Here is a 25,411-nt window from a genome sequence, read left to right on the forward strand (position 1 = left end):
CTATTTCCTACGATAGATTTTATTTTCCTTCCCTTGCTCGTTTCTTCTATTTTCTCTCTTTCTCTCTTTTTCTTCCTCTTTCTTCTTTTAATATCCCTTTGCGAGCGAAGCGAAACGCTCCATGTTAAAATAGAATATTGTTTCCCTTTCTGATGGAGGAAAATTCTAGGAATGGTATTTTTATTAAAGGATATCGTGAATGTTATTCAATACTAGGAATTCATCCCGGTTCCACGTAAAATCGAAGAAACATCAGGACAAAGTGTATTCCTCAATGTATTTGTTCCGTTTATTTTTTATTCATAACGACTTACATCTCTATGCTCTTCAAATATACAGTCTTATATCTGGCATGATTCTCGTACCGATAGATATTTACAACAACGTCTCACAAAACGTCACGTAACAACATCATACATACCCTTTTTTTTGTAAATATAACATTTCTTTATAAATGACTTTTTTTCTAATAGGACTCGTGTGCCCTCTCGTAACAATCACGTTCTCCACAACGATCGTCACACGAAGGCAACATTCTGCTTAAAACACGCCCTTCATTTTTTCACTTCCCGATTACGTTTTTCCCTTTCGATTACCTGCGTAGAAAAAGCTCTGACCGCTGTCTGTTACGATAATTTTCATGTGTTAACTTGTGTATGTACGTTAAAAAATGCTCCCGCCGTTAAGAAGTAACCTTAGAAAACGAATCGAGAACGCCTGTTATATTGTCGGATCAACGATACATCCGGAAAGTTGTTACAAATAAAGTAAACCGAATTTATTACGAACCGAATACTGGGAATCAACGTGAACCACGCGATATTCCGCCCTTCGAAAACGACCATTCGCAAGAAACAACGAACAAACGATATTATATCATCGATTCCTTACCAGCTACCTACGTCCTAGATAGTTTTTATTCTTGTTTGTTTCCCTAACGCATCAAAATGTCTCGCTAAAGCACCTTTTACGAATACTTTCTATTCCTCACAGGCTTCTGAAACGGATCATCGGATTCGTTTCACTGGATTTGTTTGCTCGTCAGCGGAAGAACATGACGACGGCGATTCCTCGTCTTCGTTCACGTTGGCCATGAAAAATATTACGTTGTAACATCGTAGACAACGCTAATTCGTACTTACGATTACGATTTCTTTACGCAGGAGAAAAGGTTTCTTCTTATGCATCGTTTAATCGAGTGCAAAGTTATCTCATAAGCTTCGCGTGCCATGATTCACATGTTTTCTCGTAGATCGTGGTAACTGTGAATTATCTCGAGAATTATCTCTTCTTCGCGATAAAATTAGCGAATTGTATCTAGAAGCTAGTTTATAATACGCGTAGAATTTTATCTACAAGCGTGACTTTTTTTTCTTAGAGTAATCGACGTAGATAAAAAGAACTATAACCGATGTCACACGACGTCGAAAAGAATTTCTGGTTTTCTTGACGCGCAGATATTTTCTCTTTTTTTCTTTTTTTGTTTGTCCAAGTTCTCGGCATGTCGTTGTAAATTAGCCGAAACTTGACGCGGGTTGATCGCAGAGGCACATTAACGCATCCAGCTACTTCGGAAAATTTTATCAACGATCTTCGCTTCTGCTTCTAGTTAACCGTCGAGCTTATGTTTCTTCCGACTCGATTGTTGAGTATAAAAATCTGCACGCGTCAGATTGCGAATTGACGATTCTACCTGCCATCAATGATTAAATTGGACGTAATGGTCGACAGACTGTCATCTATATCGCTATGCAAGCCGATGAAAATAAATTGCATGTTATCAGCCTATGTATATTTTTTCCGTGGTGTTACTTCGTTAACGCATGTTCCAGAATTCTGAGATTAGATCTTTTATTTCTTGTCTGTCAGATTACCTTCGTGGCAATTTTGAAATTTCTGATTATCGACATGAACGACAGTTCAAATTACAATAGAATGAAACCTGTATTTATAAAATATCGATTGAAGGTGTTATAGAGGTTCGCGTTACGATCCTCTATAGGAGATATATAATTATATAAAAGATATTATATTTTAAAAGATATATATGTATATATATAATATATATTATAAAAGTAACTGAATAATATTCAATTGAAAGATTTTTCTTTAAACTTGTAGACCATTTTAAATTTAAATTTATTTGAAACAATGGATTGCCTCCTTTTCAGTCGTACCGGTAACAAAGAATATGCAAAAAGAACGATCGTTCTCGCGACAAGCGTAGCTCATTGCCAGCTAAGCTCGTTCAGTGACGGCGACGATACGAAGATTTATCTCATATTAGAAACATCTAAAAATACTACTTCTTTTATTTTATATAAAAAGATTTAGAACGACTCTCAAGCTCCACACAACCCCATTCTCTTTCCCTTCCCAACCTCTTTTTGTTTAATAATATACAATTAACGTCTATGTAGTTATGTACAATTTGTTTTTTCTGCCTTACTGCCTCTTTTGTGTCTCTGGCCTCGAATAATGGTACTTACTCGGTCTTTACTTAAACGATACGCCCACTGCACGTCTAGGTTTTGCGCGAAACGTACGGATAAATTAAGCTCTATATCGCTGCTCCGTCGTAACAACTTCTATAATTTTATACAATCTATGTGGTTGTATTATATATCGTATCTGTTCAAAGGAAATTTCACGTTACCACGGTCTCGCGATCAGTGTCATGATTTACGATCGCATGCGAGATTACCGTAGTAAAGTGAATCGCGTTCGAAGGAATGGAAGGCATTTTGTAACGTTTCCCTCGTCCTTTTTCCTTTTATTTTCCCCTTTCTTCCACTAGTAAGCTTCGTGCGCTTCCACAGACTATTTAGCATAAATTTAGTGAATAATCGAGACGCGATAACGAGGTTTTTCCTGCGTGATTGGAGGGAGATTGAAGGCATTGCATTAGAAATCGCACGAGTACGTTTCGCCAAGGATTTGTACGCTATTTTCACAAGCTTCTCTTCTTTTCTCTTCACCTTATATTTTTTCTTCTATTTGTATTTTTACATCGAAGAGATTTTTGTGTGTTAAGCTGTATGAAGCAGAGCTCGTAGAAAAAAAAATGATTTTTAATTACTCAACGTTCGTAGACTATAAACGTTTGAGGAAACGAGTTAATGATTAACATTAAAGAGTAAGTATGCGATAAATCGTGAAACTCGTGTTCAACGTTCATTTCGTTGAGCGATATCCTCGAAGTTGTGCCTCTTCTTCTGACACGTCCCTCTATACACCGTCGTAGATAATTTTATATAAATCCATATTCTTATGAATATGGTTAGAGGAACGCATGCTTAAGCAGAGATTTGTTACATCCGTCAAATATTATAACGGATACTGTGTATTCTATGCATTTTTGTATCTTTAAATTTCCCAAGCATCTGCACAAATAGAATCCACAGGGAATGTATTAATAACCGACACAATATTAGACAAGAAACGCCAACTTAGAACAAACAATCGTTTGTCGTGATCATAGTACGTTCGTGTCAGATGAAGGCAGACTTCGCAATTTCTACGATCGATATCCGCACATAAACTTACATAACGTGTTACGCTGGTAACGATTAGTTTCAGCTGTTGGCAACATCAGGCACCACAAACGATAAGTTAGGCCCATTTTGGTAATATCGTAGTCACTGTCAATGCGAACATTCCTTTAACAAAGACAATTCATCTGATACATTTCGCAGAATCAACAACAAACAACCATTTAGAACAGATAAATCAACGCGATAAACCAGAAGCAGAATTTTTATCGTCCTACACTATGACCTTTTTAACTGTCCTGTATCAGAACCTTTGGGCGAATAGAGGCCCAATTTCAGCGTAAGTTCTTTCGGCTTCCTAGGAGCGTTTCTAACGGGAAAGGGACTGAACTGCGTTTTTGGACTGGTCACAGTGTTGAAATTATTATCAGCTCCTTTACTCGAGTGTCCTATGTTACCTAAGCTAAGAGATGATTTCTTGTAACTGCTGGAACTTCTATCGGGTAATTCTGCATATTTCCCAACATTCATCTTGCCAGGGAATTCCGGATGAGAAACCGGTCGTTTCGATTCGTCAGAGAGACCTGATGAAAGTTTCGAGGTGTAGTGATGATTGATAGTAGAAGGAAAGTGATCAGGAAACTGACGATTCGGTGATAGAGAATGATAATCTCGGTGTCTCGTCGGTAAATACGATCCTGTCTCTGTTCCAGGTTCTATAGGAGGTAACGTGCCTAAGTGTCTATCATAATCCGTCGTACTCTTGGTATGAGTGTACTCCTTAGGAGACAAAGCGTCGTATTTTCGACGAAGAAGGTCGGAAGATTCGCTGGGATAGTTCAGAAACGAGGTACCACCAGTATCCAAGATTCTTTCCTCCTTAGAAATATATTTCGTAGGCGTTAACGGTTCGGTATTTCCATTGCTGAAATAAGGAGACTTGCTCGGGGTAGTAATCGATCTACTTTCTGGCTGGAGAGACATGTAATCGGTGTTAACTTCTCTGACTGGATCATCGTCGTATCTGACACGAAACTCTAGCGATTCCTTCGTCATCATTGGACTCTTCAAATGTAGATCATACGTATTGATCGAGATCTCTGGTTTATGGTTAATGTACTCGAAAGCGGTATCCACCACAGGTTTCTCATACGTAGCTGACACAAATGGATTAGTGGAAACGTGTTTAGGTGACAACTTGGGCTTGAAGTCGAAGGTCTTGTAGGGATCGTAAGAAGTCTTCAGGGGTGAAGTGTCGTATTGAGCCGGCTTGGAAGTGTACCTCAATGGTGACACATCCTTGAAGGGCGACGTATTTGGAACGTACGGAATCGAGGACAATTCCTTCTGTGGAAGCTCCAAAGTCGGATCTGGTAACACCTGTGCGGAAGAGATCTTATCGAGTTTCTCCAATTCTCTGTAGATGTCTATGTCACTTTTAGGTGATGAGTCGTCCACGTGATACTTCGGTACGGCGTATGCCGTATATTTCGGAAACTTGTCAACGGGAATGGACGGTTCCTGCGTCGAGCCTAAGTCGCTTCTCGTGTCAATGGAGTCATTGGATGATTTATAGGAAAATACGTTAGTTGAAATACTGGACAGATCCAGTCCTTCGATCTCGCTAATATTCTGGCTGGATGGTCCTTTGTCCAAACTCACCATACTAGCTGGAGAATGATCGTCGTAGTTTGCCAATAATTTCGACAATTCCTCGTTTATCTTACGATCTATTAGAGCTTCTCTCGTGTTCAAGTATTCGTGGGATATCACCTCGTCCACGTCGAAATGGTCCATTTGCTCCGTCTCGTCGATCAGAGAAAGCTTCGATAATTCCTCGTTAATCTTTGCATCAAACTCGGACACACTGGTAGCGGTCATGTTGTCGAAATCCTTGAAATTGATTCTCGCCAATTCCTCGTTAATCTCGTGTTCGTTTAATCCCATTTTCTCTAATATCGGACTAAAGATCTTCGAAATCTCCTCGTTTATAGGGCTAATGGTAATTTCTTTCGATATCTCCTCCAGGTCTGGCAGACGCTTTTTTGCCTGACACGCAAGAATCTTCTGAAGTATAGCGGAGTTTTCTTGAATGATCTTCAACGCCCTGTCGCTGTTCCTCCGCCCATTGTCACTCTTTTTACGAGGCTTCACCTTCGTCCACACGCCCAACTTCGACTCCCTGCCATCATCTGTGCCGTTACTCTTACCACAGGCCATAGTCTTCAATATGCTGTCGCTATTTTCGTCGATATTGATCTTCGGATGTACTACGTACGATTTTCTGCTTTCTCCGGTTATATTTATATCCGGTATCTCCAGACGATGTTTCGAAAAGTTCCTCGCTGAATCACTAAAGGTATCTTGCCTCCTGGCTTCTAAATTCTTCATATCCTCCCAAATATAACTGCTCTTCTTCGTCAACATCCCATTATCCGACGACCCATCGTTTGCTTTCGCTTCCAAGTGTTTAATATCTTCTAAAATGTCACTGGATCTCTTCTGCGCGATCGACGCTGAAAATTCATCGGTGGAAGCCGATGACTTCATATCAGCGTACCTTCTACTGTCCAAACTGCTTGAACTTCTTTCCAACAACTTCGATCTATCTCTATATCGATAGTTCAAATAATGTTTATCTAGCTTCTCCTGAGGCAAAGAAGGTACCACGTCTTTCTCCGATGACGGATCATCCCCTCCGTCATCAAAAATATCCTTATCCTTGCGATAGTAATCCGTACTCGTTGTTTGATAATACTTAACATCACTAACATTGATTCTTCTATCCGTCAAATTAATACTCGAATCTTCATTCCTCGTGATGAACTCTGGTCTGACGAATGTGTCACCTTTTCGTGCTGTACCGTCTACATCTTTCATATCAGACGTCTTTATGGAGGAGTCAAATTTCGACTGATAACCTAGAAACTTGTTCGACTCCCTCGAACTGGTCGATTTCTGCTCAGGTGACGTTTCGTTGCTGTCCAAACTGGATCTTCTTCTAGAAGCACTGTACGGGGACGTCGGAGTTTTTTGATTCGGATTCGAGATCGGATAAAACGGCGAGGTAGCGCTGCTCAAGTCCATTGGCGAGCCTGATACGTCATCTTGGCCCCGTCTACTGAAATTCGAGGTATACTTTATGGAGTTGGCACTTATTGGCGATTGCAGGTCCGAACTGAACGACCTCTCGGAAGACTTTAATTTACTCGGGCTACACGATTCACTGGAGCTGCTCACGACTAGTTTTGGGCTGGCTTCTGATTTCTGCAACGAGTCCATGCTGATAGGTGTCGCCGAATTGGAAATCTCATACATTTTCTTCGCGTCGGTTTTCGTGCTGTCCCTCGTACTGTCTGAATCTGCAGAATGAAGAACCAAAGTCTTCGAGTCTGAGCTAACTGACGAACACAGGGATTTGTCCATAGGGAAATCTCGAGATTCTGATCTAATCGGCGTCCTTGGGCTAACTGTCAGACTCGATGGTTTCGAATCAGGTCCCATGGTTTCACCTGAACTGAATGATTTGTTGCTTTCCGGTGTTTTAGGACTCTTCACTAGGTCTGAATAAATTTTCGTTTGAGTCGTCTGTATTCTATCGTTATATGACGTGTTCTCTAACGTTTTATGTACAATTTCAGGCGTTTCACGAGTTAATACAGTAGTATTATGCGTTGTATGTATACTGGGTGTCACTCTGCTTAATTTTTGATCAACTGTTACAGGTGAAATAGGAAGATGACCAACGTAGGCCTTGCCATAAAGCGTTCTTTCAGTATTCACTGTGTCTGCAGTGTCACTGGTTAAACTTCCTACTTTTGAAGTTTCATACGGTTTCAAGTCCAAAGATATTCTACTAGAGAAATCGAAGGATGTTTTATATCGGTCGGATCTAATTTCATTTTCTATCTCTACATCGAGGCTTGATTTATCTTTGATTCTATCGTATTTCTTGTCCAAGGATGCTGAATAATCCAAGTATATGTTTAAAGAATCCTGTTTCATAGTCGTAGTTATCTTGTCTTCAGTTTGGTCTTTCTTGATTGTCGCAACTTCGTCTCGAGGTATATCTACAATCTCGTTTGTTGTCTGTTTAGATCGATGCCTTTCGTGCACTAATACTTCATCTTCTTTCGAACTGATCTTACTGCCACTGAAACCTAGATAATCGTACTCGTTCAAGTCCAATGACGATTTTTTAATGATATTACTATCGGAAGTGTAATCTATAGATAGATCTGATATGGATTTCTCTTTTTTCAATTCTTTCGTCGATTGTTCTTCCGGTGATTCTTTGCTCTGCACGCTAAATTTTTGAGGAACCATGGAATTATTGTCATCCTCTGCTGATAATCGTCTTATTTGGTCGGTAATCTTAGCGATTGATATGTCACCAAGGTTTTCCTCGGAGCTTTTCGAGTCCTTCGAATCTTCGGCGTTGATTGGTTCTATCTTCTCCTCGAGAAACGAACGATCGAGTGGCTTCTCGCGAATCGGTGATCCGGTGATTCGAGAGTTTTTCTCCTCATCCGTACCGACGACACAGGATTCGGATGCTGACGTCAGGTCTTCGCTGTCAACGTCACTGAGACGGTCCGGTTCGTCGCACAATTCCGTCGATGTGCTGTCGCTATCACTGTCACCGTTACTCCGCTTTGGAGAAGCCAGCTCAGCTTCCGTGGATTGCATTGCTACAACGCTGCATTCCACCGTTTCTGAAAGGTACATGAAGGTACATTGGCCCATTATATACACTTGACTACAATTTGATTATCATAAAGGACGAGATATTTTTAGTTAAAGTTTCATAATAATTTTTATTTATCGACCTCTTGTTGTTTCATTATAATATTAAATTAACACATACATGCTAAATCAGCGATGTAAATGCAAAGCATGTTATTTAATTTCAAGGATACTTCCCTTTCTATCGTAGGTAAAGCAGATACAAACTAACTGTTGGTAAGAATCGTTTACCAACTGATGATACATATGAATACAATCTGTAGTTTCCTGTATTACCATTTATCGGTGCTTCATTACTTTTAATCGATAAGTAAACTATTTCGTCAAATAATATATTTAAAAACTAGCAAGTGGTGAATTAGAAGAAACAGAAATTTACCTGCTATCTGCAAACAAATCTTATAAGAACCATTGTATATAAGTATTGTTCGTGTTATTTGTACCTGGTAAATTCGAGGGTTTCTGCTTCGGTTTTTTGGTGTCTTTCCAGTGAAGCGTGACGCCTTGTCTGTCCCTTCGGTTTTGATTTAGCGTCGTAGGTCTTATCTTCGTCGTTGCAGCACCAGAAGGTAGGCTCAGGGGTCGATTCTTCCCACTCACGAGCGCACTTTTGCCCACTAAAAGATGATTCATGGCCTGAGAAGTAGGAGGTGGTACCATGGTCTGCCTTGCACATGCAGCTGCGCCAGGAAAAAAAAGTAACGTATGCATTCTTGTAGCCGTTCAATTTGCAACAGACATACTTCCATTGGTCTTATTCTACTGTCAAATGCCTTAATATATGCGAAACATTTATGTCAAGCACGCATCTCAAAAGCGATGGAGGAAACGAGATGATTTATCGTGCCTTAAACCTTAGCAAAATACATTTAATTCTATGATTAGAATCTGTAATTACCAGAAAGTATAATATGCGCTTGTCGTTGACGTTCGCGTAGCTTGGCGTACTGCTGTTTCAAAGTGGTAATGTCCAAAGCGAGCCGTTCTCGGTCGCTGCTGGGTGCCATTGCCTGCAGCGCTCCAATCGTTTGAGGTATACGATCTGCGAACATGTTTTTACGATGTGAAACAACCACAGCTAATATCCTAACGGTACAATGATTACAATGTTAACGTATTTTTATTTCGTACCTTTCTTCAATCGCTGTGCCATACTGAACATCGCAGCAGCCACGGCCAGCCTTTCATCCTCCTCCGTGTCGCTGTCCTCGTCGTCGCTCAATTTTCTTGCCCAAGGTGTGATATTGTATCTATGTTTCTCTCTTAGCCCCGTTACACCATGCAAAGATCCCATACTAACGATATTCTATCAAAGTGACACAATTATATCATTCGTCACGTATTCGATCTAATAATTCTTTCAATAATTCTATAAAGGGTTCTGGCAAACCTTTATGAGGTTATTAGTATCCGTGAACTCGAGCATCTCCCTTGTCAGCACTCCCATTATACTATAAAACTCGTCCGCCGATGTCACCGTCATAATACGACTGAAACCGAACAATATCACTCTATATGTAACTGAACAAACGAAGCTATAGAATTATAGATATTCAATCCGATTCTACTTACTCGGAAAGTCCTTCCCAGATGGCCAGTGCGGTTCTAAGCAATATCTCATCTCCTTCGAGAAATATGAGGTCCCATACGCGCAGGACAGCCTCTTGTGGCAAACAGTGACAGAAAAGAGTAAGGAACCATTGCATCGTGAACACATTCGTCAGAGGTGGCTCGTAACTGCTGCCTGAACAAATTTTTGTTGTTTTTTCGCGAATAAGATAAGCCAGTACAACGCCCCTGGGACCGATCTCGCAGTCCCTACAACTGAATTGAACAGAGAGTTACGATTGCACAACCAGTTTGGTTACCTGTCGCCTTGTCCTTAGCATCGTTCTGCAGAGCCTCCAGATGTTTCGAGAGCTTGGGCAGTCTGCCCCGGAGGAGATCTCGAAATACCGCCATGTCGACCGACAGGCCACGGAGATTGTCCGCGAAGTAACCCTCGGGCAGGACACCCTCTATCAAGTAGATCATCACCTTCACCGCGGCGGACTCGGCGCGATCCATTACTTGCAAAACGAGGGCGGCCAACACGTTCAGGCCCTGGCAATAGCCGACGGACTTGTTCCATCGGGCAAAACCAAGCAGAACTCGACGAAGCACCGCTTGATTGTCTCTGCCAGCTGCACCGCAAAACAGACTGCAGCCCGTTCTGTGTAGGTCCTAAAAAGTTCGTTCAAATACAGTGTGTATAATGGTGTACATGTTCGTGCAATATCACCTAAGCTTCAATATTATAAAATTCTAAAATTATGACTTACTAATATAACATAATCGTGAATAATTGACTATTCAAATATTTTCATGATCTTCGACGTTTCTATACATTTCTGATTTATACACATGTTCAGATTCGTTGCAAATTTTAGCAATATAATCACGACAATAATGTCGTATTACAGTGCTAATGAAATTTCAAATTTCAATATTGCGTAGTATATTCAGAAATAGCTTGTACAAGTGTTCAAACAGGGTTAGGTTTGATTTGGTCACTATTTCGTGAACCATTCATAATTATATTTATAATGTGGAATACTTAATAAAATAAAATTTGTTAGAGTTTTCCAATAGCGATAATATTTATAACAGGCGGTGTATATAGGATTTTATAGTTATGGAACTCTAACGGGACGAATTACGATTCCGATAGAAACCGAAGGAAAATGAAACGAGCTGGCTGGTGACTCGGCCAGATTCATTAAAGGTCAGTTTTTCTCGTCGCAAGCGAGTTTAATTGGAAGGCTCATTGGCGACACTTAATTGCTCGGCGTCGAAGTGATTGATGATCGAAATTTAATTGCGCTTAATTATACGAAGAATGAGGGCGAATATAAGGAAGGAATCGTAGCAGTGGTGTCAAATTTTCGTGGGCACGTGAAACGTGAATGGAAAACTGGTTTCGACTGTTTTCGTTCTGTAAAGGAAGATTATTTGGAAAGTATTTGGTTGAAACGTGGGAAAAGTAACGGAGAGTGAAAGCTATTTGGAAGTTGGGAAATATTTAAAGTGCGTGGTTTGAAACGTTGTTTGACGACAGAGATAAAAAAATATTAATAGCTATTTATACGGCGAATGAATAATTCAGTAAACGAACGACGAACAAGTATTTATTAGTAGTCAGTTTGAAGTCCTATTAGTTAACAAGCAACGGAAAATTACTTCTTCCTCTCTATCTAAATAAGCTTGTACCTAATAGCACTCGTTAATGATAAAACAAATAAAAAATGTAAGTCAATCAAAAATGTAAAAACAACGATATATACATGGAGAAAAATAAAAAGGCATAGATATATATTTGCATTTCAAATTTAGATATTGCTCTCGAAAAATCATGTCGCTCTCGTCATTACGACAGCCAGAGATGGTGAGCAATAAGTTCATAAGAACACCGATGTACATGAGCAACTGTTATAAAAAGTATGTACGTTCCGCAGCCTTACTTTAACGATTTGTATACCAAGCTCTTCATCGTCAGGATTGCTCCACTCGTTGAAGCAGATCTTTTCAGCCTGCTTCCAATCTACGCCGCGCTGCTCTAGATGACGTTCTGCCAGTGTCAGCCACAACTGTGAAATATTTAGAAAAAAAGAGGATAGAGAGAAATGAGGATGCATTCTATAGGACAATAAGCTGGTAGATGTTGGAATCTAGTCTGATACTCGCCTTCTTTCGAAATTCCGGCGGAATTCCTCCTGGTAACCTGGCAACCATTTTCATCGCGTCCAGCCATTGTATAAAACCACTTTCTCCTGGTTGCGGCGTCAGGCTAAATCTCATCTTCGTGTCTTCGACTGTAAATTCAATTTATGCTCGAGAAATATCTGGGGTTGATGAAGAAATTTGTGCAAACAGCAGTTCGACGTTGCTATGAATAAAATGAAATTGAAAAAAAGTGAAACGAAAAATATAGAGAAAAATACAAAGATATTCGAGTAACAATCCTCTAACTGAATATGGAACTTGTTAAACATTGAAGATCAAAAAGAAAAACGAGAGGATCGAGGTTAGAGAGGACACGGGCACTCGTTAAATTGCTCGAGTTGTATAAATTGCGTTGAACAAACAGAAACGTTAATATCTGTAATTCGATCGAAATGTCAACTCCCATTCAGCTTGGTTTACGAACTTTTGCAATCAAACGTCAGATCTAACACAAGGCGACGCGCAGAACAAACGACGAAAGATGGACAGTTAAATCGGAATTGAATGCTTCGATCATCATGAAACCTCGAAGCATATTAATACATTTATCGGCCAGACGGCTTTATCGTCGTTAATGCTATTATTTAATTAGCCGTCGTGAATCTTCAAATCGGATACATGACACACTCTGCGTGGACGACTCCGTTGATATTCTTACGATTGATCCATTCGATTTTGTAAAACCTCAATTCAAAATTTTGAATTTTTGAAATTTGAACTTGAAAATTTATTTTTTAATAAATATATTAATGAATACATAATAGTATATTTATTTAACGTATATTTAATTACTCCCTAAATGAATGTTTCCTTACTTTTACAGTTTCACACAAACATTTTTCTTTTCTTTTTAAGTATAGGTACGAAATATCACCTCAACCTATTACGAATTAAAATGAGAGGAACATGTTTACATTGAAATCTAATTTAGTTAAATACGAAATCATTAACTAAATAAATGTATTTCGCGTCAACAAGTTGAAATGGCCATATGTTCCATTATAAATTTTACAATCGCGCTCCGATAAATATAAAATCTATAACTCGTCTATCAGAATGTATTACGGATACAAATGTGAACTGATTTCCATTATCCCTTTGTTGCCCAAGGATAAATTCCGCAAATTCCGTAACTCGAATCACCCAGTACATGTAACCGAATTTCCTTTTGAACTGTAGGATTTGGTTTGAACGAAAAGTCCATTAATAGAGACTCGTTCGACTTGAAATAAAGTACGACGCCAATGCGTGTGATCAACTTTTCGAGAAACTCGATTCTAACTTATTCAATCGTCAAACGTTTCATGAATTTCTAGTAGTTCGTGGGAGTACATACTTTGCATCCTTGGAATTTATGTGCCTTAGAAGGAAATTCATAATCAGCGAAGCGCAACTTAAGATTTCTGTTGTGTACACAATTAAAAAGTATTCGAATTTACACAACGAAATAATATTTCCCGTTACTAATACAAGAGTAAAGACTCCTTCAAAAGCATCGTTGTTGACTCTTAGAACGACGGAGACAAAGTTACATTCCTCCGTTCCAAGAAGTTGCCAATGCAAGCATCGTATCAATCTCGGCAAACGTTTAAGTTACACAATAAATATTACCATAGTCGATCGTAAAGAATAGCCCAAGAGTCTGACTCTATCTATATTTAAAAATCCTATTTCGATCAGTGGCGAACGAATCAAGCAGTAATTACGGCGCTTTCGAATCAAGTCGAAAAATGAAATCACATCGCATTCGGTGATCTCGTTTTCAAAGCAAAAGCGATTCAGCCGAAACGAAAACAGAGCTTTGAAACGTAAAGCCGCGAAGCGAAAGTTAATTGAAATTCGCATGCACAGTCGAACGAAACGAAACCAAACGTTGATTCCCATTTGCTGAGAAACGGAGCACACAGAGACAGTCGCATGCACCGGACGTTGAAATTGTTTTGTTCACCTTCCAATTCTTCGTACTTCGAGGCAGAGCTGGCAGCGTACGCGGCTCCTGACGCGAAGTTTTTCAGGGAGTTGAAAAATCCGCTCATTCTCCAATTAGGAACGCCTCTCTTTCTTCTTCATCGTCACTTTCACCTCAGCCGCCTCTTGTTGTACGCAGTGCAGCCGCCTTTCAGCCGTTTTCGTGATTCATGATCCGTCGACCTTCCGCTTATTTCCTCGGGATCATGTTTGCTAGTCGCGCTCTGCGAACCTTCTGTCGTGCGAGATGCATTTTTATCACGTGTCTGAAATCCCGATGGCAACGTTTACCTCGCGCAAAACCTTCTCTAAAAATAACATTTGTCGGCGTTACGCGCATTCGATCTCGAGGGAAGTTTCTCCTCGATAACGCTGCGGTCGACGCTGATACGTCATGGTTGTCGACCAGTTTGAAAAGTTGATACACCGTGAGTTATGAGCAGAACAACTAGCCGTTATTATCCAACACACACGTATCGTATACGATAGCGTTCGAGTACTATATATGAAAATCGAACGAAGAAATTCCTTTAGTTACGGTTACGAATATGCATGTGTATTGATAAAATAATGGGTAACCATATATGTACCGAGAGGAGCCGATTATTAACATATGTGCCTTTTGCTTATTCAAATGGTCGATATACATAAAGCTTAGGTATTGTAGAGAACAAACGAACTTAAATAGCTACTCCACTGTTAAAAACAACGAAGGAATTATTAATTTCTTAAAAGCGTATCAAGGAATCAGGAAGCTCAGCTTGAAAACATTAATTTTTAGAAAGCACGAGCAATTTTCTAAATCGGGATCCTGGTGACAAACGAAAACGCGTTCCCAGCGTGGTTTTTGTTAATCGCGTCTACATGAAGTATACCACCTGTTACAAAGCGTTTAATGCGGACGTACCACTGATACGTAATGCACGCGCACAATTCTACGAAGAAGTTGGTGATACTGGGACAAATCGATTGGTTATCAGTGTTTCAATGGAAAGCATGTGACGCACGGAGCGTAACGTATACATTAGAAATCTCTGGTCTTCCGATGGGACGAAAATTTTTAGTATAATATAAATCATTTGGCGTCGATGAAAAGTTAACAGATTCGAATATCACTGTCGAAGATAAAAGCGGTTTGTTCTTAGACTGCGTTGGCAATAAAAAGAACAAGTTTACCACGTAACTATTTTCAATATAAATTTCTTCATAAAGTGAAGACATTTTTAATAATGCTCAAAGTATTACAGAGTTAACGATAAAAATAACAAAAGGTCATTTAAAAAGGTTGTTAAATATCTTCTAGATTCGTCCGAAAAAACTTAGAGAATGGTTTAAAAGGCTGCATATGGTTGCTACGCACCCCACGAACACGTACACGAACACAAGCACGAACCAACATCAACGCGAGCACGTACACGTTCACCGCGAATCGCAGCTTGAAACGAGGCATTAACATCGGTCGAACTGGTGTATCGAACGTTTTGGTTTATCTAATCCTATTCAGCCGTTGAATACACATCGATTTCTCCGCTCTTTGAAGGCCTACTTATTTCTTGGCCAAGGAAAAGGATGTCCCCCCTCCTCTACCGAATAGAACGTTCCAAGCAAAGAGAAGCAAAAGAACTTAACGAAACTTTCAACGTCCTCTTTCCCTTCGTCCTGTGTTCGCGTGTACTCGAAGCTGCACAGATACGAGAACGATCATTGTCGTTCGATAAATCAACGTGCTTCGACGCGGTCAAGGAAGCTACCAAAACACATCCCCGCGAGACTGCTCCAGGGACGTCTTACCATTGTCAGTGCGCGAATCAACGTCGTGAACGTGAAGTGGACGGCTTGTCCTCGGGAAAACCGCACGTCGTATTACGCATCTGGCCTCGTGTCACTGAGCACACACGTTCCTCGAACACTCACCAGAAGCACATCCCCGTAGTGCACCCCTCCGACACTGACGCGTACTGGTTCACCCTCTTGTGTACGTGAGAGAGAGAGAGACAGCAAGAGAGAGAGAGAGAGAGAGAGAGGGAAAGAGAGAAATCGTTGGAATTTACACGACGCACTGTAACGACGATACACACGACGTGATGTTTCACTTTTTGGTTCAGACCAAACTTTCTTTTTTATGGACAATTGTACTGAGCGAGAGTACACAATCAGGACGACGACAACGACGTGGTCGTAGACGAATACGTCGAGTTAGCTTAACGACCACTACGCCGGCGGAAGCACAGAGATGCGCGCGCGCGCGTACGTCCGCCGTGAAAATAACTATGGTGCCTGGCGTGTATGGGAGGGGTAGTTGTCTCGTGGAACCCTGCAATAGGCACACTGAAGCCGTTTCACGAACCGTTCGCTGTGGCAGCCTTAGCGATCAAGCCACTCCCGTTAGATCGCATGCGCTAGCGCCCCCGCACCACCCCACTGGTGAGGAATTTGTATCTGTGGGGGTGCTCGCGTGCGCCAACGTCTTCGTGGCCAACGGGAACGCCGTGACCGCTCCGTAGGGGTAGCTCGAATTCGGTTATTCGACGACGTTGCCGCGATTATTCCCGTTCTGTCCTGCTGCTATTTTTCGTTTCCACGAATACTTCGGGGCACACTTTCTCTTCGTTGTTGGACGAGTGCTGCGATTGAATAATTGGAGGAGCTCTTCCATTATCTTTCTTTTTCTTCTTCTTGTACTTTGCTTGAGAGTTCTTTTGTTAGGGAAATGGGTATCCTTAAATAGAGTTACCCTTGTCGTCGTGAGAAATTATTGCAGTTTTTTCAATGACTTTTGTTATCTTTGTACGTTGCTTCTCGTTATTGTGTTCGTTTGAAGGTAGTTTTTAAGTTTTCAGTTATTTTTATTGCAATGTTCCGTCATAAATGAGTATTTCCATAGCGTACGCGATAGTAGAAGTAAGAGATTTTATCACCACGTCATATCGCGGTGCAGCAGTCGATTTTAATCCGCGTACACAACAAAGCCATGTTCCTTCGATCGATGAACTTATCGACTCGGTCCTTTATGGGTCAGTCGGAAATGTCGTCAGAGTCAGTAGCAACACGACGAAGAGACTAAGGCCATCAGATACATTCGTGGATATAGTGTCTATCTCGACGATCCTCTTGAGTATAAAATAAAGCTCTCAAGATAAAAACTGAAAAATAGCTGTTATTTTTGTAATGCTATATTGCTCGTGTTCCGTTCTACATTATTAATAACCTTGCCAGCGTGTGAACTGATGTGTTCTAACTGATACGAATCGTTGTCGCATAGTTAACGAACTAGTATTTACGTACATATATTGTGCATGAACTTGATAATCTACTTTATCATGAACCATTCTATTTTTCTCCCCCTATAAGTATTATACAGAGTGGTTGGTAACTGGCGATATAAGCAGAAAGGGGGTGATTCTACGCGAAAAAAGAAGTCGAAAATATAGAATAAAAATTTTATTTTTTAATTTTTTTCTTTTTTTTTAAATTTTTCCATCGAGACAACGATCTGCAGTGAGATCCGTTATAACGTACCGCACGCGTACCGAGCGAAAATTCAAAGTCGATTTTCTCGAAAACAAACCCTCAAACGAAAAATTTTTATTCTATATCTTCGACTTCTTTTTTCGCGTAGAATCACTCCCTTTCCGCTTGTACCACCAGTTAACAACCACCCTGCATATCATTCAAATTTAACGAGGTTTCTGGGAGTTTCAAAATTCATTCTATAGTCAAATTTATGATAACTCATTCCGTAGTTAAATATTGAGAGTCTGAAATATGCGCATGTAAATATTTGCTTCTGATAAAAGAATAGAAATGTGAAAGAACTATGTATATCGTTTCGTTTTCTTTCGATCAGAAATGATCATTAATATTAGGCATTATCGTTGACATTGACAACTGTCGGAAATAATTAACAACAATGTCAAGATATCAGCGATACGATTCATTTTTACAGCTAACTGGAAGAAACGACGAAAATGGAAAAATTTAAGTTATCGACGTCTTTCGATCGCGTTTCCAGGACTCCCATCTCGTACATGGAAAATCTGATCGAACATGAATTAAAGACGAGCTTAGCGTTTGTAGATAGAATTACCTTTGTCCGTATCAACAATGCTACATTGCAAGTCCATATTCGATTGAGACACGCGATCCTTTTCGCGCGAATTCGACCCAATTCAATTCGTTTCAATCCAGCTGGAGTCTCGTCTGACCGCTTATTTTCAGCTTCCAGGGTTATTCTTTCTGTCGATCATCATGGTCGTGTTCCAATGGATGATACTTCCAAGCCAATGTTAGTAATTTTAGCGTGTAGTTATTTAGTGAAACCGAAAGAAATATTTTTTACGAGCTTTCTATTTTCTTATTTGCAAAAAGGAAAGTTTAATACATGACTCGTGATAGAATATAATCGTCCAAATAAAATTGTAGATTAAAATTCGAGATGATAGAATTGTAATCTATATCAAAATATAATCCGAAATATTTGAATAATTTAACGCTAGAATTTAATATTTAAAACATGTTAAAAGATAAAGGTTGAGCTGTTGTGAATTAAATATAAAAACTAAACTGGTGTATACAGTTTACGTGAAAAAAATTGCATTTTCTGCGTGACGCGAGCCAGGGGTATCACGATAATCGATGCAATCATCAACGCATAATCCGCGCGGATATATTCAGCAGATACGCTCATTTCGCAAGACCATGTTTTTGCCGCTTTTGCAAGCACATCGGGGTAATGGCTTGGAAACAGTTACTTAATATTTTGCACGCTCGGTTGAGCCATTGAAGCACTCCGGCAAAGGACAGAGTTTAGAAGCTGTGTTTGAAAAATTGTGCGAGGTCGATAAGTTTCTCGAGTTAAGGATGAAAAATTGTTCGACGAAAGTGTCATCTTGTCCTGAGTAAAACGAATACCATGACCAGGATCGTAGTGAAGGGAACGGTGAAATCGGTAATAAAAACTAATTGTTACGTCGCGTAACACTCTACCTAGCCCAGGCCACACACCGCGGGCAAGATGGCAACCAGATGTCTTCGGATACTCACTGCGTACCCTCAATAGCCTCAAGTACCTTCCATAAATCTCATAGATTTCCTAGAAAGGTCCTTCAAACCAAACAAACGTCTATTTCCGAAGAATTTCTAAAGACTATTGTTTACCAAGGACAAGGGAAAGTTAATTTTTCTCACGTACGCTGCAACTTTCCTCCACTAACCACTTTCTCTCGGGGGCGGTTAACACCCTTCGTTTAACCAATTAACAACGAAGCCTATTTCCCTCACTCTCTTAACTAACATCGGCACCAACAAATCCGATGGTCCCGTGCGCTAGACACACCCATCCTTAGCTTTCCTCCGACACAGCATCGTCTCCCAAGACAGTACTGATTTCACATCCTTCGAACGGTCAACATCCTTCCACCGGGTATACACACCCGTAGATCAGTCACTCACTCATCTCGTACATACGCACCAGCGTAACTGCCTTCGTTATAAGTTGCTGGAATAAACGGTGAAATATAACTTACTCTACTGTGTCATATTCATTTAACCACCTCTGTTATCTTAACCGAAACAGGGGAACGACTACTTCGCGGCGTCGATTCACCGAATCGTAGCGAGAATTTACGCCTCTCGCAGACGCGTTTTCCTCGCGACCGCGTCTCTCCGCGAACGGTCGTAACGCTAATAAATTGATAAATGACAGGAAGGAGATTAATTCTTCGTAAGTCGATAATGTAGAATTACAAACTGTTAAGTGCAAACTCGTTCCAGAAAAATATTTAGGATTTTTTGATTACCTAGACTAGATCCCAAATAATTTACTCGCCGTACTCGTCGTACTTACTGCATATAATATTAAAACAACCTATTTTGAACACCAAATGAAATTATTTGAAATGTCTATCATATTCCTATTTCAAATAACAATCTGTTAAATGCAAAAATTAAAGGAGGAAAATTATAAGATTGAATAATATAAATATAAAAATCGATATTGCATATAGAATGAAAATAATTGCATGTCCTTAAAAATGCATTTATTAATTAACTATTTGTGTTCATTGATTAAAACACAATGAAAACAAGAAACAATTACATCAACAATTAGATATAAAGTCATTTCATTCGCATATTTTTTAAAGAATTGTTGCAGTTTTAAACTTTTTAATATAGATAATTACATTTAAGCAAATTAGGTGAAGTTAGGATCCGCAATCAATAAGGATCCTACTATTTATATATATCTTTACGAAGTATGGAAGTACCACGAAGCACTTAGTCGACGATGTTCTTCCAAATTAAATGTCGCACACTAAGGTTCATGGAAAGATGTGTGGCTCCCAGAACTTTTCACGAGAGTTGTTCGAATCCATTACTTTTTCAATTTCTATGTGTACCTAGATCGAAGCTGACCTTTATGGGTCAAGTTGAACCGACCCACTAATCGAGTACTTGCCCGGGACATTGTGCACTCTGTGGGCAGTCAGTGATCACTTTGTGCAAAATCATCCTTTCAGAATATCTGACTACGTCTGAAGAATCCTTTTCCAGTAACTATTTCTAACAATAGTGATCCATTTAAAATCGATCATGGAAAATGATCTATTACTGTAGGAGCTTCCTTGAAATGAAATGAGGACTTAGAGAAGTTTACAGGAGCATATAGAAAAATGATCCTACTACAGAATTGTTTTCAAGAAGTCAGAAATTTTAGAAATAAGAAAAAAACCTACATATACAATATACAGGAGATCCGTCGTAAGATATCGAAAAGAAAAATTCCTACAGTAAAAATTGCAGTGCAAGAGTATCTAAAAAGAGAAATAAAAAAAGAGGGAGTGCAGAAGTACTAAAAAAGGGATTCCAATAATAGGCACGACAATACCGATAAAAAGAATGCGCAATGTCATCGACATTCGAGAAAAATAATTGACATATATTAAAATAGGTGTTTAACTACTAAAAAATAAAAATTAAGTGAAGCCAAGTAAACGACCTTTAAATTTTAATGTCATTACAATGTATATTTAAGTACACTTCGACTTTAAGTATAACAGTATGACCCCACTCGTTCGTGTGGTGAAAACTCAACCATAAAATTGCTTATGTGAAAATATCACACGATATAAGCGAACTATGCAAAACTGGAGGTAAACACAGATATGAAATGTTTGCCTAGTGGTCGGAGCGTGCCAGTTTAGTTGTGCATCGGCTCGCGCGATGCATCGGGTTCATCGCACTAAATGCAGATCTAAAGTTAAAGAGAAGACCGAGGAAAGTTCCGCATTTCCGGTTCGCAGGCGCAACATCATTAAAACTTTATCAATGACGCTATGCCGCGAGGTTCAGCCGCACTTACCGCACGCCGGGCATGCGTGTCGCGCACGATACGCGCGGCAAAGTCTAATTATTGATCACCGAGCGCGCGTCGTGCCACGTGAAAAAGAAGGCCCTCTTTGTTTTCCGGATGAGTCGACCATCAGCGTAATATTTTTCGCGATACGCCATGATAATAACACATTAAAAGTATCGATAATACGTTTTCTGAAGCGTGAACAATTTTAGAGCAATGCCTTCCTGCTCCAAAATGGACATGAAGTTACAGAGTAACATGGTCGTGTTAATAACGTAATTTCATTCCATAACAGCACATACTAAGTATTATTTTTTCCACATTTTCTGCAAGTATGGTGAGGAGATCAAGGTTTCTATAAAAAATCGGGGAATAGAGAAATTGAAATTGCTAGCAAAAATCCATATAGTTGGACGATAACTTTGAATTCTCGGGCATGCGCAGCAGACGCAGCGTAAAACACGAACTTTCAAAGTTGTTTAGTAAAGTAGTGACTAGAAAATGTATTTGCATACCGTTATATTTATTATAGAATTTACTTATTAATTAATTAATTTCCAGTATATTATATTTCGTATTATCCAACGACGCCTTTTGACTACACAAATTTCATACTATGAAAATGAAATGTCGAACTTGATTAATTTTATGTTTTAATCATTGTATATAGAACTATTGACGCGACAAATTTAATTGAAATAGATGACGATCGAACCCAAGGCCTCCTTTATAATTTAGAGATATTAGACATAGGAGTTCGTATCAAAAAAATTAATATTGTGTTAGAATTTTTAATGAGAATAATTTTGTAAGTTTGTAAAATATAACTTTGTGTCTTTCTTAAGAATGCACATAATTTGCGTATCTGTGCCACAGATCTGGACACCGGTTCGAATTCCTGTTCCAACTGTTTTCCATATTTATAAATGCAAAACGACGATAAGATAAACAATAAGTTGCCAGCGGTTAACGAAGAGGCGGTATAAATCGCGCGGTTGTTTCTCGCGTCGAGACGAAACACGAAGATCGCTTTTGTGCGGCGACGGTTTTATTGTCAGAAAGGGAAATACGGAGCTTGAAGCAACTCCATGCGAACAGCTGTGTTTTCCTATTATATGAAGCTCTATTGTTTGTCCGGCGACATTATCGTCGACATTGGAAGAACGTTGCTGTTTGTTTAAACGCTACTTCTTTCCCCTAAGCCAATTTTAGTGGTTATAAATATCATGCGAGTAAATCATGAAACGATACGATCGCTTAACTTAAAACTAAATGAAGGAATACCGAAATACAAGCGTACGTGTATGTCATGCTTGAAGTTCGAAAAAACCAACAACAAGATTGTAAAAATTCTGAAAATATACTCACCGCATTTTGGGCTGACTGCCAGAAGGTGAGCCGTAATTATGGCGCATAGTTTCTCACATTTGGTGACGAGATGATCTTTACGACGCAACTGCCGAATGAGTATTTCACCAGTGTGATTAATATGGTCGCGTAAATTCAGCACTAAAACTTGAAGCTCGTGCTCACCTGAAATGAATTCAACATGCGTTACATAACGAGCAGGAAAAAAACTTTTAATCTCGTGAGAGTTACAGTGTAACGAGCACGTACAATATTCTGAATTGCACGGGGTTATTTCGAAATTGGGGATCGCGTGTTTTATATTCTGACGCGGATAAAAGGCGAGACACTTGGAGAAATCTTTGAATTCGCGTTGCAATCTTGATAACGGCCCGAAAGGGCTCACCCTGTGTACACAGCGTCCGAAGATTGAAGTTTCCCAACCCTTCCGCTTATGCTCCTCGCGTACTTCGATGAAATGAGCGTGCACTCCCTCCGACTGTTTCTTTTCGCCATTCCAGAAACATGTTCGTCTCGCAAATTCGTCAAAGTTTTCGATAACTAAGTTAAATTATGTTAACTTTCGCGTTAAAATTTAGATGGTAAAAATTGAGGGAACGACTCATCGTCTATAATACGTAAGATGCTTAAAAAGAATCTCGAATAACTGTCACGTTTCACGGATCAAATTTAGAGATTTAATGAAATGTCGTGTAATTTAATTTCTTCACGTAGCAGGAGATAAAATTGATCCGTCAAATATATATTCTATCTTTATTTATAATTATTTATAATTGCTTCTTTTAATGCGTTTCTAATGTTTCTATGAAATAAATATATGTATCGATTTATATCGATTTGATCATTTCTACGTTTTTTGTGATGTTTTAGCTCAAGACGTGTAATCTCTCCTCTGTATTTCCTTATGTATGTTCAACGAGGTAGAATGAAGCAGCATCGCGTATAGAGATAAAAGAAGTGCTTCTCCTTCGAAAAAAAGAAGGAAAAAGAAGGAGGAAAAAGTAGTACTCCAAGTCAAAGAACCTTCGTGCCTCGAAGTCAACGAGGTCGCTTGTCTGTCTTGTCTCTACGACCTCTTGTCTCGTCAGCTCCTGCCAAAGTATCTTTGCCTAATCTGGTCACATTTCAAACTTCATGCGTTGAATTACGTTTAAATATCATAAACGAAGTGGCACTGTGCTCTTCATCAGCGACATTCGTGATTAACGCGAAAAATTTAGTTGAGAATTGCGATTTTTCACGCGATGCAGCAAAAGCATTCTTATTTTAAAATAGAAGCTAGTATTTCTTTTAATAAAGTGTTTTTCACTGGAACGTATCCAACCATTTCTCTTCCATAATTTTATTTTTAAGAGTAGCTACTGTGCTTCTGGGAGAAATATGCTTTACAATAAATGTTCTCGAGCTAACGTGTTTATCCACCACCCACGAACGCTCTATTCTTTCCTCCGACATATCCAACTCTTATTGAATTACTCTTACTTTTCCAGAGTAAACGCGCCTTCTGCAGGTGCTGATGTTGCGGACGTATCTTCAGGGATGAGGCTGTCGAGTCACTTTCTGATCGTCTTCTGTCATCGTCTGGCAATCCATAAATATCTAGCAACAATTGATCAACTAACGAAGACACAGTTCCTTTTTTGTTCTCGGGTGGATTCGGTAACGGTGATGGATATGTCTGAATGGAAGAAATAATATGCTTATTTGCATTGTATGGGGATTTTAGAACCAAATTTTTTAGAAACATATTTTACGTCTATTACTTCCTCAGTTACATTTACGTGGTATTTTTACTATATTTTACCAAACTACAGTGGCTACAAAAAGTATTAGAGCACGTCCTTTATTTTTCATCGAAACATTTTTCATTAGGTTTTACATTTCATATTCAAAGTATCAAATATTTGTAGTCCTACGAAAATACTGTTAAACAACAAGAATAATTTTATTTTTTACGCGATATAAAACGTGAATACAAAGCTTTTTCTTGTTCTCTTCGCTTTATCCCTATAGAATAAAATACTCGATATTGGTAACAGCAACCTATCTATAATCTAACCTACGCCGAGCAAGGATTAATATTTTTCTATAAGCCTACCTTTGGCTTGCAAATGTAATTTTCATCTTTCGAATTGTTAGCATTTTTGCAATCAGTTTCGATTACGTCCCACGTGTCACCCAAAGATTTCGACCTCTTCAAATTTGTTCTCTCCACTTTGGTCGGCATGCAACTAGCCCTTCTGATCGGCTTTTTCCGATTCAATTCCATGAAATCCGGACCTTCCCATGATTTCTGAATCAGATTGCGTCTGCTTCTGTTATACAACGAGGGAAACTGATATCCATCTGCGCAATACAGCAAATTTCGTGTTTGTTGTGTGACGTACACGTCACCAAACACGCGCTCATTTTCCACGGCCACACATTTCACGCGGTAACTAATTTCCGCGTACTTCTTCAGAGGCATCACGTTACAGCTCATGGTTCATCAACGTGACTGTTAAGCTATTATACTTATTAGTATAGTCATTCGAGCTCACTGGAACTTCTTGTGGGTGGTACGAGGTTTAAGAAACATCGTGCTTACGATCGTTTCACCTCTTTTGACAATAGAGTTGATTATTTATGAAATGTCAGTAATATTGTTCAGCGAGAGCATTGAGAATACGTTTACGTCTGACTTGCCAGGAAAACATTTCACATTCAAACGGAATTCGCGCGC

The 25,411-nt window shown here is 39.4% G+C and overlaps 1 protein-coding gene across 8 annotated transcripts; it reads right to left on the minus strand.

Moving 5' to 3' along the window:
• Window positions 1–265: 265 nt before the first annotated feature.
• LOC126871278 (uncharacterized) lies at window positions 266–25,188 on the minus strand. Of its 8 annotated transcripts, none has more exons than XM_050629898.1 (12): window positions 24,788–25,188; window positions 24,172–24,367; window positions 22,690–22,854; window positions 11,961–12,088; window positions 11,738–11,863; window positions 10,106–10,460; window positions 9,810–9,981; window positions 9,628–9,727; window positions 9,369–9,543; window positions 9,136–9,279; window positions 8,681–8,854; window positions 266–8,206 (listed from the first exon to the last, which is right to left on the minus strand). In XM_050629898.1, the coding sequence occupies exons 1-12, from the start codon at window positions 25,169–25,171 to the stop codon at window positions 3,771–3,773; spliced, it is 6,555 nt and encodes a 2,184-aa protein (XP_050485855.1). In that variant the 5' UTR covers window positions 25,172–25,188; the 3' UTR covers window positions 266–3,770. The 8 variants fall into 8 exon arrangements, with proteins under 8 accessions (XP_050485855.1, XP_050485853.1, XP_050485860.1 ...); XM_050629896.1 differs by having other exon boundaries at window positions 8,681–8,917; XM_050629903.1 differs by lacking the exons at window positions 22,690–22,854; window positions 24,172–24,367; window positions 24,788–25,188 and adding exons at window positions 13,948–14,233; window positions 15,882–16,301 and having other exon boundaries at window positions 8,681–8,917.
• Between the last annotated feature and the right edge of the window lie 223 nt (window positions 25,189–25,411).

Source organism: Bombus huntii, chromosome 11, assembly GCF_024542735.1.
Source record: "Bombus huntii isolate Logan2020A chromosome 11, iyBomHunt1.1, whole genome shotgun sequence".
Lineage (NCBI taxonomy): Eukaryota > Metazoa > Arthropoda > Insecta > Hymenoptera > Apidae > Bombus > Bombus huntii.

Coding starts and splice junctions, on each gene's coding strand:
- LOC126871278 (XM_050629896.1), bottom strand. CDS start 25,171: ATGAGCTGTAACGTGATGCCTCTGAAGAAGTACGCGGAAATTAGTTAC. Junction 9,728..9,809: donor ATCTGGGAAGGACTTTCCGA/GTAAGTAGAATC, acceptor GTTCGGTTTCAG/TCGTATTATGACGGTGACAT. Junction 8,918..9,135: donor AGCGCATATTATACTTTCTG/GTAATTACAGAT, acceptor TTCCTGGCGCAG/CTGCATGTGCAAGGCAGACC.